General features: G+C 41.4%; 1 protein-coding gene across 1 annotated transcript in view; it reads right to left on the minus strand.

The window, feature by feature from the left end:
• LOC104950797 (ryanodine receptor 1-like) overlaps positions 1 to 10718 on the minus strand; it is a gene marked incomplete at its 3' end in the record, with an annotated part of 15342 nt that extends 4624 nt beyond the window's left edge. The window contains exons 1-12 of the mRNA XM_010777362.1: positions 10561 to 10718; positions 10301 to 10465; positions 9579 to 9700; positions 9199 to 9385; positions 8207 to 8342; positions 8028 to 8123; positions 5499 to 5617; positions 5144 to 5277; positions 4779 to 5020; positions 4002 to 4194; positions 2615 to 2831; positions 2421 to 2525 (exon numbers count right to left, since the gene is read on the minus strand). Of these exons, the coding sequence (XP_010775664.1) occupies positions 2421 to 2525; positions 2615 to 2831; positions 4002 to 4194; positions 4779 to 5020; positions 5144 to 5277; positions 5499 to 5617; positions 8028 to 8123; positions 8207 to 8342; positions 9199 to 9385; positions 9579 to 9700; positions 10301 to 10465; positions 10561 to 10701 (1857 nt within the window). The remainder of the gene's footprint in view (positions 1 to 2420; positions 2526 to 2614; positions 2832 to 4001; positions 4195 to 4778; positions 5021 to 5143; positions 5278 to 5498; positions 5618 to 8027; positions 8124 to 8206; positions 8343 to 9198; positions 9386 to 9578; positions 9701 to 10300; positions 10466 to 10560) is intronic.
• Between the last annotated feature and the right edge of the window lie 928 nt (positions 10719 to 11646).

An 11646-nucleotide genomic window follows, 5' to 3' on the forward strand; every position in this document is an offset into this window, starting at 1 on the left:
CTGCTCTGGAGGGTATGGACAGCTCTCAAAGCTACTAAACATCACATTCACAACGATGTACAAGTCGGAGACAAATCATATTTGAAATGATTTATTCCGTTTGGCAATGTTTTGAAACAGCACTCCCCCAGTCACCTCATTGTCATTTTGTAGTCCTCACTGTACGCGTCCGGATATCGGCATCGCAACCACAATCTCAAACACTGGTACTGAATGTGCATCAAAGTGTTCCTATGGAGCCAAATATACCAAAAGATAAATGAAAACAACAGAAGAAGCGATCGGAAAAGGGGAGGTTGTGGTTACGATGGAGATATACGGACGCGAACAGCGGGGACTACAAAAAGAAAAACGAGTTGACTGGGAATGTCTGTTCAAAACATTGCGAGCTCAAATAAATAATTTAAACCAGCTATTGTTGCCAGACTTATTACTGAATATCGTTCTTAATGTGATACCAAGTCCATCTGAGACCTGTGTACCCCTTCAGACAGCCTCCAAGTGAAGCACACGTTGTTTACTCACAGTTTGAAAGCAGCGTGGAGAAGTCTTCAGCTGTGAACTGTAAAATGTGATCCTCTCAGGTAAACATCTGCCCAGGGAAAAATGGGATCCGCCCAGGTTAAACTGTGTTACGACTTATGTGGCTATCTACCAGCGATCATGTTTAATATGAAAGACTACACAAACATTTATCCCTTATAAAAACAGTATTCTCTGTACATCCATCGCTGTGTGGTTTGGATCCCAACAGGACAGAAAAAGGCTATATTCCTTGTCTGTGTACACATGCCAAATAAAGCTGATACTGAATCATTACTATCATTGTTGTTGTCTTTCCTTCTGTCACACTAATGACTAAGTCTAGAAGCAAAGCTTGCATTGCATATTAGAACATAAATTTGGCCACTGTTATTATAGTTGCAATATGTAAAATTAGCCCTTAGCACAGGGACGTGAGTGATGCCTATGCTGTAAAATATTTTATTTTGGTGAGTCTGTCGCAAGACAGAAAAGACAGCCAGTATTGCTAGAATATAAACCTTTTTTTAAATTGCATTCTGTTTCTAGCGCAACAGCTTTGGTCCAGGTTTACATCCTATCAGCTACTGCATTAGCAGACATAGCAACAGGAAATGGGGGGCCTATTTAAAAAGTTAGTGTTTAAAAATGTCTATATTGTGAGGCTAAATATTATATTATAGCATAATGTTGCATGGCAAATATAACGACACACATGGCCTGATTTGCATATTGGAACTTTATGTGTGCACTGCAACACATTCATATGTACAATTAACAGTTATCACAACATAATGTGGGCTCGCAGGCTGATAAACTAGGATATCTGATCTCGGTGGGTCTTAATGAGGCTTGATACCTCAGTCAGTAGCCTATACTATTTCTAAGCAAATGCCTACTATAATATATATATTATACGTGTAGATACATTCACTCACATTATAAACGATGGTCGGGTTGCATCTTTCTGGAACTTTTTAACATGGTTCATCCAAAACATTAAAATGTGGTGGTGTAATACTTTGTGTTGATCCGTGGCGCACCAGTAACGTGCATGGCCCAAGTGATTTTTGTTGTTGGGACTCGGGTTTGAGTCCAGCATGAACTTTTTTGTTATTTTCATGTCGATGGACACTGAATATTATGTTTGAATAGAGGATTCCTAATATTGTTTGCCGAGACCAACATTAATGACCAAGCAGCATTTTAAAGTCTAGATATCCCTGTATGACCCCGAAACCGAGGTACATACCGAACTGTGAATTCTGTGAACCGTTAAACCCCTACTGATGACAACAACATTTTATCAAATTTGTGTTTTTGTTTACAAGACTGTTTACTATTCCTGATCAGTTAAAAACTTACTTTAAAAGGAAATCACAGGTACATTTTTACACAAATCGTCAATCTTCATATCTTAATGCCTCAAAGTGTATCACCTGCAGAGGTCAATTTTAAATCAGATTGAGGGGTGCCAAATGATGGAATGGCTTTTCCCACCTGACTGTTCTGTCAGGTGGGAAAAGCCACTGTTCCTCTATAAATTGTTACAATAAACGCCTAAAAGACCATTTACCAAATAAGAAAAGTGGGTTTTCTGCCTCTTGCTGCTATGTGTTTATATATTGTTTTATCTGTTATGTTTATGTATTTAAATTGTAAAAACAATATTAAAATAAAAAGAATAAAAACATAAACAAAAGATTGTTGTTATTTTAATTATGAATAACACATACATGGCCTATATGTTTAACAATGCACTACAGTCTCAATTACTATTATAAAATGTTTGCATACAGAAAGTTTTTTAATTATTTCTCTCGCATAGCTTGAGTGCTCGAAATCAAATCAATAGGAATACTGTGGCGTGTGCATTGCAGTGCTGACTGTATACTCACACTCCCATAGGTCCAGCCCTGCTCGATACGGGTGACCGCCCAGAGCTCGTGAATATTCTCTGCCAGCTTCTCTCGGATACGCTCCAAGTGGGGTGGCAACACGATCTATACGGCAAAAGAGAAGTCAGTAGACGCGAAGACACTCATTCGGCAGCGACCTGATCAAAGTCTGATTTTTGTTTCGGGGCTTTCACCTGAACCGTGTCCACGGGGCAGGGGGTGAACGAGGTGTGTGTGAGGGACTGCGTGGGCCCCAGCAGGTTGCGGACGCCCTGGAAGTCGTGCTTGTACTCCTTGATGGGTTCGATACGCATCCTGTCTCGCGGCAACAGGGCCTCGTAGCACGGGGCGTAGCCAGGAGGGGGCATGAACTTGAAGTCTCCGTGACGACCGCCAAGCAGGAAGCGAGCCCTGAGATGACAGAAAGACTCGTATTGACAGCTTTCTTTATCTACTACCGAAATCCTTTATGGCAACAGTGCCTTGATCCTGTAAGACTCATAATAAAGAAAAGATTGATTTCATCTCCGTGCCAACGCCTGAGCCTGTGATTCCCTCCCTGCGCTCTCATCAGTCAATTTAACATTACCCCCTTCTCAGCACTGTGAGGGGTCATTACACACCGCAGCCGTAAAATCCCCTCTGGGGGGCGGGACATTGTAGGTTTTTAGAGTTTTTTATTTGAAAGATGATTTATTGTACTAAAGTCAATATGTCACAGTATTTACTGAGTTGGTTGGTGTTTCTAATCTGATTTTGGTAATGCTATTTCACATTTATAGAGTTTACATTTAGAAAGTTAGTCAAAAAACATGAGTGTTTGAGGCTTTTATTCTTAAATCACGATAGAGAATTTTCTGTCTTTGACTTATGTTATGAAGAAATGCTGATCACTTAATCTAATGGCTATACAACATGTAGCATCTACGTGGCCAACGGGAAAGGATTAACAGGAAAATAAAGACTGCTTTTACAGCACAAAGTTGCATTGGATTAGATAGACATACAATATATAATATTACAATAATAAATACAAAGAATATTATGACATTCTCTAGGCTTGCCCAGCATAACTGAAAGAATCATTCTAAACTCCTTGCTGCTGAATTGTATGACCCTTACCCTCGTTAATGACCCTCCCACCTTCTTGGCAAAATCTCTGTAGCAGCCTATCAGACATCATTATTTATGGCTATCAATGTATTCTTTTGATGGGTGGCGTTCCAAAAGGTTGTCTGTTCTCAATATAAAACTTGTTACTGAAAGTTGAAGTTGAGTCTCATTTTTTAATATAGATTAATGTGTGTTTCATACATAATTTTAAGGGTTATGAATCATCAATACATATTTGGTATAATTATTATTTTTACTTGATATATACATTATGTTATTTAGCTGACACTTATTTTTCAAAGAAACTTACTCACACTTCAATATGAGCAGGTTCAGTATCTTGCTCAAAGACACTATGACAAGTTGGCTGCAGGGGCTGGGATCAAACCACCAACCCTCATATTGGTTGATCAGCCCATTAATCCCCTGAGCCTGATAAAACCCCACTGTTTTTTAATTTGTTCTTACTTGACTCCAGCAGAGAAACTGATGACGGGGAAGAAGAGGCCGTCCACGTTGAAGTTCTCAAACATGCCCTGAACTGGGTGGCCGTTAATACGGAAGGAGATACTGGGCACGCTCAGATCCAGACAGCAGCTGACTACGTCGTCTGCAGACAGGCAGTGAGCGTTGGGCGCGGCCACTTGGCGGGCCACGGTACCTGAGCATCAAAGCAGAGAGGGAGGAGGTTATATAAGAAGAACACAGAATATGGAGTGGAGTAATCCTAGGTCAGGGTATATGCAGGAATCCTGAAGTCAAATGTAAGACCTTTTAAGACCACTTCGAGTTTTAACCGGTTACATTGGCGACACACTTTACCTCACATTGACTATATACAGTATTGATTGTCCTTCCTCCTTATCTTCCAACCATTTGGACGCAAACTTGCATTTCCCCATAACGATGTTGTTTAACAACCGGCGTAAACGGACCTTCAGCGCTATCAAGCAGTGAGCGTGCGATGTCCTGTTCAGATGACGTCAAATCCAACGGCATGCCATAAATAAACTACAAAATCACACTACACACCTACGCAATGATTACATTCAGGCAGACTGTAGAATACAACCTCTTTGGACAATTCATATACTTATTGAAAACAAGCTACAAAATGTAATACCTTGGAAAATGCCGTTTAATACTTCTTAATAGCCTTCATTTTCGCTAAATTGATTTATCAACTTTTAATACTTTTTAAGACCCCGCGGACACCCTGTAGGTGAATTAGTGGAATCAACCTACCTGACCATAGGTCCAGCCCATCGTAGCCATAGGAGTAGAGGTCATCTCCCACACCATTGCCCCCCCAGGCCTCTCCTCCTCCAGGGTAGGGGCTGTAGCCCTCGGTCATAGCCCAGCCCACACGCAGGTGGCTGGCCTGCGCCGTCACAAACTGTTCCACATAATCCACCATCATCTCAAAGTACCATTTCTTAAACTGCGTGGACCCCTCGCACGTACCCAGGAAGATGTTGGGCCTCACACTGAGCATGGAAGAGAAAATTAGTCAACATTTAAGACTTTTGAGGAGGTTCATGACTTTTTTTACTCTAAAAATACAGTTTAAAAAATGGAAACACCCAGACAAATAACGGTAGATTTAGTACCTGGTGACATAGTTTACAATGTTGGTCTGTAGCAACAGGTCCCGCCCCGGGAGCAGGTTCTCAGTGATGAGGTTCTGGTTGGACCTCACAGCTACACCGTTACACACACAAAGAGAGCGCAGGACATCCAGGACCTAAAGGCAGGAGCGAGACACTACCATCACCTCTACGTTTAAATTATGCAATTTCCAATGGCTAAAGGAATCCAAAACCAAGAAGTCTTTTATGAGCCAAATACGCTTTCAGGGTGCTGTGACTTTCACCATCTGCAATCATTTGTTGTTAGGTAGGTAGTTAGAGCCTATTTATTTGCTGCCAGCATTTGTTAATTTGCTGGCAGTGGGAGAAGACAAACCTTGTGGTTCCGTCCATGCTTGTCCAGGAGAGAGATGATGGATTTAATGTGGTTCTCCTGGATGATGTTCAGAACCTCAGGGCTTTCAATCAGCACACAATACAGCACCTCAAGAATACCTAAATGCATAAATGCATAAAGAGGAGAAATAAGATTACTTATCAGCATTTTCAACAGCATTGTAACACAGTCATAATGTAGTTGTAATATAAGACAGTGTTCATGAGAATATGGTTCCAAAGAAATACAATGTATTACAATTATTTATAACAATACTTCCTATCAAAGCAAAAAAAATTATAATATTTGGAGGATATAGTTGTATTGAAATTAGAGGGGGTCATAGACAGGGCTTCACATAACTGGTGCGCAGGTGCCAAAAAAGGAGCACCGGATCATTTGAAAAAAGATGCATTTGCGCACCAACATTGAGAGAGAGAGAGAGAGTTTTCCAAAAACGCCCCAGATGTCAGGAGAACAAATACCAGTTTACCGTAAATAATCATATCATCGAACATAGTATGAGTTACACCTACCTCGGTTTAACCATAACAGCATCAGGAAGTTTCAACATGGCAGTGAATGCACTCAAAGAAAAAGCCAGAAGAGCTCTAAATGCAATTAAGAGAACATTTTATAATGTCCAAATTCCAATTAAAATCTGTCTCAAAATCTTTGATAGTGTGATCCAGCCCATTGCGCTGTACGGTAGTGAAGTATGGGGTCCACTCAGTCACCAGAGCTATACCCGCTGGGACAAACATCCAACAGAGTCTTTACATGCAGAATTCTGCAGATAAATTTGACGTGTTCAGAGAAAAAGACCAACAAATGCATGTAGAGCAGAATTAGGCAGATACCCACTGATCATTAACACTCAAAAGAGAGCACTGACATTCTTTAACCACCTTAGGTCCAGCCCCCGAGACACCCTCCACTCCAAAGCCCTCCAAAGCCAAGAACTAAACCCAGGAAAGAGTCCCCTATGTCAGCTGGTGCTGAGGCTAGCTGCCCCCTCTCACAGCCACTCGGACCAGTCTCTCAACAACACTGCTCTCCAAACACCAATCACAGTCAAACGCATTATAACACAATGCAAAGACAACTATTAACAACATTGGAAAGAAGAAACTAAAAGCCAAAGTAGATTAGAATGTTACCTGGCTCTAAACAGAGATTATGAGCTGGCAGAATATCTCTCTACTGTCAGAGATAGAAAGCAGAGACAGATCCTAACCAAGTACAGGCTCAGTGACCACAAACTGGCAAACAGGAAGACTCAAAAGATCCTGGCAACCAAAAGAGAACAGAATATGTGGTCACTGTACGACAGGTGAGACTGAGACAGAGATGCACTTCCCCCTGAAGTGCCAAACATTCAACCAAGTAAGGAGCATTTACTGGAACAAATTGAACTCTAATCCCAGGTTTCAAGGAGGTTGATGACCTCTCAAGACTGAGAGTACTCCTATGAGAAGGAGACAAGGCACTCCTTGCTGCCCAATGTGTATACACATGCCACAACCTGAGGGGCAGTGAATGAGCCACATAAACACAAAATCACACACGCACCCAAAGAAACACACACACACATGTGTGTTGAAGTGAAATTGTATCACTATGTGTATATATATATATACTGTATATATATCAATAATATGTACAAATGTGAAATGTATGTTGTTAATTACAGTATTTTGTATTTTGATGCTTTGGAAAAATTGTTTCATTTAGCTTTCATGCCAATAAAGCCCCTTTGAATTGAATTGAGAGAGAGAGAGAGAAAAGATAGTAGAGAGAGAGAAAGAGAGAGAGAGAGAAAACAGAGAAGAGAGAGAGAGAGAAGAGAGAAGAGAGAAAGAGAAGGATAGAAAAGAGAGAAGAGAGAGAGAGATATTCGCGAGTTGCATAAGAACTGGTAAGTTAGCAGGGTTTCCCACACATAGACCTGGGCGGGCATTTAAGGATACGCACCAAGCACCATCTCCAGGTGCTCCTTTGAGAACAAGGGCAAAAAAGTGATGTGCACCCCTGGTCATAGACATATACTGGTGCAGTGATGATATATCTTTGGAGACCGACCTGGAAGTTAGCTCCACAAGGACTCCCTCAACAAAAGTAAATGGGATTCTTTAATATTGCTTTTTTGGTAAACTCAGTTTTATGATACTCACACGCGGCGGGATAATCTCCACATACTGTATTAACACCACTTTTGTAAAAGTTGAAATGTAAATGCAATCGACAGAAGCAACCGTTAAGCTAAAGGCGGCAAACATTTTTTGACATACGGAAGCTATTATATATTTTACGTCATCGAATAAAACTTGAAATTCTCTTCAGCTTGTGTTCACCACCAACCTTATTTCAGGCATCCAACCAAAAACTCCTACAAAAAAAACATTGACTTAAATACAAGGGTAAGTGCTGAAATTCTGCGTCATTTCAGTTGTTAGGACCTACCCATTTGTTTAGTTTAACAATAAATTGTAATTTGTGAGATGTATCAGTGAACGAATGAAGTGATACCTGAAGAGGCCTCCAGTCGGTCCAACTTGCTGACCAGCCAGTCCAGGTTGTCACAGAACAGGGCGCAGTTAGAGCGGTTCCCCCTGATCAGAGAAGCTGTGCAGTGGAGGGAATGAGTTTACTTCATTCAGCATAAAAAGCATTTCATTTGGTGTTAAAACATATTGTAATTATCCTACCCAGCAGCTCATAAAGGAGATTGACGATCTCCTTCCAGGACTCTGCAGCCTCCTCCCCGGCAAACTCAGAAAAATGGGCAGCAGTGTTGTACACGTTGAGGCGGTCGATGCACTCCAGCACGATGGTGATCATTCCCTAAGAAAAGGAACAGAAAGCATGCTTGTTTATATATGTATTTTGTAGCTGATGTTGTCGTTGGCAGCATTGTTGATTTAGGGTAAGGGATACAATTGGAGTTATTATCGAGGTTAATAAAAAAGGTTGGGGTTAGAAAAGACCCTTCACTCATTATGTTAATTAGGGGTCCTCAAAAATGTACCGATAAAGCAAATGAGTTTAAGCTTGTCTACTTGGCTAAAGACTTGGTATTTGGGTTTAAAAGAAAGGGTTGCAGGTAAAAGTAAAATCAATCCATCTATCTATGTGTAAGTAAAGCTAGCTAACGTTTGCTATGTATACCGAGTTAGCTAGCTTACCTTAGCTACCCAACAGCTAGCGAATGTTAGTTATCTAGCTAGCTATCACCAAATTCGTGGCTCTCGTAATTCAAACTGGAATTATTATTTACCATTTTGTTAGACTTGCAGTAAAAACCTGTGGCTACCCTTTAGGGAATGAGAGTTATTATAAAAATATTGTTTAAATATATGTTTTTGGGATAAAGTAAACCCATATTGCTAATCGAAATAGACAAGTTTATTGCCTGAAAAACTGTTATAACTTAATAACAGTTCATTCTAAATCTTAAAAACATTTCCTTTGGCAAGACAGTAAGCAATTTGATAGCAACACCCAAAACGGCAATGTGGAAGTAGGTAAGGGTATGTGATGAAAGACGAAGTGTATGCATGAGGGCATAAAAGTCCTCAATGGTGTCAAAAGTGCAAGTTCCTCTTTGCATATACAATACATTTGCTGTTACAGAATCAGACAGTACAAATCAATAGATATGGAATGTCCGAGGGAGCTTCGCAGGCAGCATGCAGATTACCTCCTCTTGGAAGAGGTTCTGTCTGTTGCGGAGGGAGCGAAGTTTGGTCTGCTTCTCCTCGTGCTCCAGCTCCTCCTCGGGGGGGCAGAAGTAGAAGATGAGATCCTGAAGAGAGAGGACGACCCCCTCCAGAGGCAGAGACACGGCCCCTGGTGACTTGTTCTTCCCACCTAGAGCGTCCAAACCCCTGGAAAAACAAATCAGCAACAGATTTCAATATTTATTTTGCAAGTTTCAAGTCTTAGTAGTAAAATGACAATGCTACAAACATACAAAAAATAAATGATGGTATATTAAAGATGTCAGTGTCTGTTTTCACTGCATCCTCTCCTAAAAAATACCCTTTCAACTCCTTTACATTTGAACAGGTACACACTTACTTGTTGAACTGCCTGAAGAGGCCCATAGTGCTGAAAATCATGCGAGCAGCCTGAGACTCTTCCGTTTGGGAGCGGGACACAGTCAGGGCGTCGTCCATATGACCCTCCTGGTGCAGAATGACCTGGAGACACGGAACACATAGTTATATTTTGAGTGGTATCTCCAAGTTCTCTCTGTCCTTCTATGATGAGGTCTGTTTCTGGTGGCTGCCACTTAACAGCTGAACACGATGTTTATCATTTCCTTTAGAAACTAAGAACGTTTTAGAGCTTTGGTTTTGGGCCCCCTATCAGCATTATACATGTTATTTATCATTTTGTATGACTTTTAAAAATCATTGAACTACACAGAGCTTCAATTATGTCATTCTGAAACACAAATAAATATCCAATTCAAACTCTTATGGTAAGAAGTTGATAGCATTGGCAACAATATGTATGTTTTTTCCCCTTTTTTGGATTTTCTAACCCTAACCCTAGAACACAGTTAACAACATACTCCGATATTGTTTCTTGCACTATTGTGGCATTTTTTTCCTTTTTTATGTCGAAATTATATTTCAGCTTGCAATGTGTAGAGGCTGGGATTTTAGATTTGTATTGCCAACAACTACACTGTAGATATTGTGCATATGAAAATGAAGCCTATGAATCTTCGATTCTTTAGTTATTCATTTTCGATCCTTTAGTTATTCATGTTGCTCCCCAGATAAAATCCTAACCTTTCTCTTCATCATTCCCAGACGAGCAGCTTTGGCATCCAGGGCGGCGTAGGTGAGCCACAGGCCAGTGGACACATGCTGGACGAAGCCCATGGACTCTCCGTACTTGATCTCAGGAATGCCCATCCCCTCAACATCTCTCTTCTGAGCCACCTCCACCTTGTCCTGCTCAGGGGGAAATCAGAGAGAGATGAAATCAATAAGAGATGGACAGAAAGCAAAGGCCAGAGTCCAGAGAGTCTCAGAATGTTTGTTCTGACCTTTGAAGCTCTGAAGCAGAAGGCCGATAGTTTGGTGTTGGCCTTCTCTGGGTCGACCACCACCAGAACCTTCTCCTCGTCCATACACAGGTACCGGCCTGTGGTGATGTGGCGAATACGGAAAGACTGCCCCCACTTCATGTGGCTGCCGCTCCAGCTGGATCACAACCACAATCACAATACTTGACTTACTCTGGGGGGAATTGGGTTTAGTGATAGTTGCTCCATTTTAGAAAAGCTTCAAATTAAAATAATGAATAAAATATACAACATATAAAACATATAAATAGAATACAAATATTTACAATACAAATAAGTAAGAATAAGAAGAAAGAAACTGCAATAAAAACATAAAATATCAAAGTATTTATATAGACATAAGAAGTTAAAGGTCATATGTCATGGCCATTTCAACTGATCATAATTCCATTGTTGAGTTCTACTAGAATAGATTTACATTGTTCAATGTTCCAAAATGACATTGGTTTCTCATACAGCATCTCTGTATAGTATGTGTATTCACTCTGTCCTAAACGGCTTGTTGGAGCTCCTGCCCCCCCCTCCCTGTGAGCCCACTGTGCTCTGATTGGTCAGCTCGCCCACTCTGTTCTGATGAGTCCACCACCGTTACAGCAGAACATCAGTGATTATGTGTTATAATGGCGTTTGTTAGCAACCAGAAAATGACACCAGTAATGACAAACAGATGAGAATGCTGCGTGGGGTCTGGGTGCCGTGTTGGCGGGACGTTGCGCGGCTCGCTGATGTGAGGAGCGGACAGTGTGAGCTGGGTTCATTTCCTGCTGGCTGCGTGGGGTCTGCGAGACATCGCGAATGGACGTGGGAAGGGGGGGGATGCTGAGGGGGCTGCAGCACCCCCATCTGCGAGGCTCTATTAGCACCCGCACCCCCCACCCCCAAACGCGGCGCACCTACAGTGTAAGCGCGCCACAGTTTTGCCGCTGAGAGAATGTGTGTGTGTGTGTGTGTGTGTGTGTGTGTATGTTAGACCCTCCAGAAAAACGCGGGCAAAAATCCTTGATTATGCGGGCTAAATTCCTTGATTATGCGGGCTAAAATCCTTGA

The sequence above is a fragment of the Notothenia coriiceps genome, unplaced genomic scaffold (genome assembly GCF_000735185.1).
Source record: "Notothenia coriiceps isolate Sejong01 unplaced genomic scaffold, NC01 NC01_scaffold00018033, whole genome shotgun sequence".
Classification (NCBI taxonomy): domain Eukaryota; kingdom Metazoa; phylum Chordata; class Actinopteri; order Perciformes; family Nototheniidae; genus Notothenia; species Notothenia coriiceps.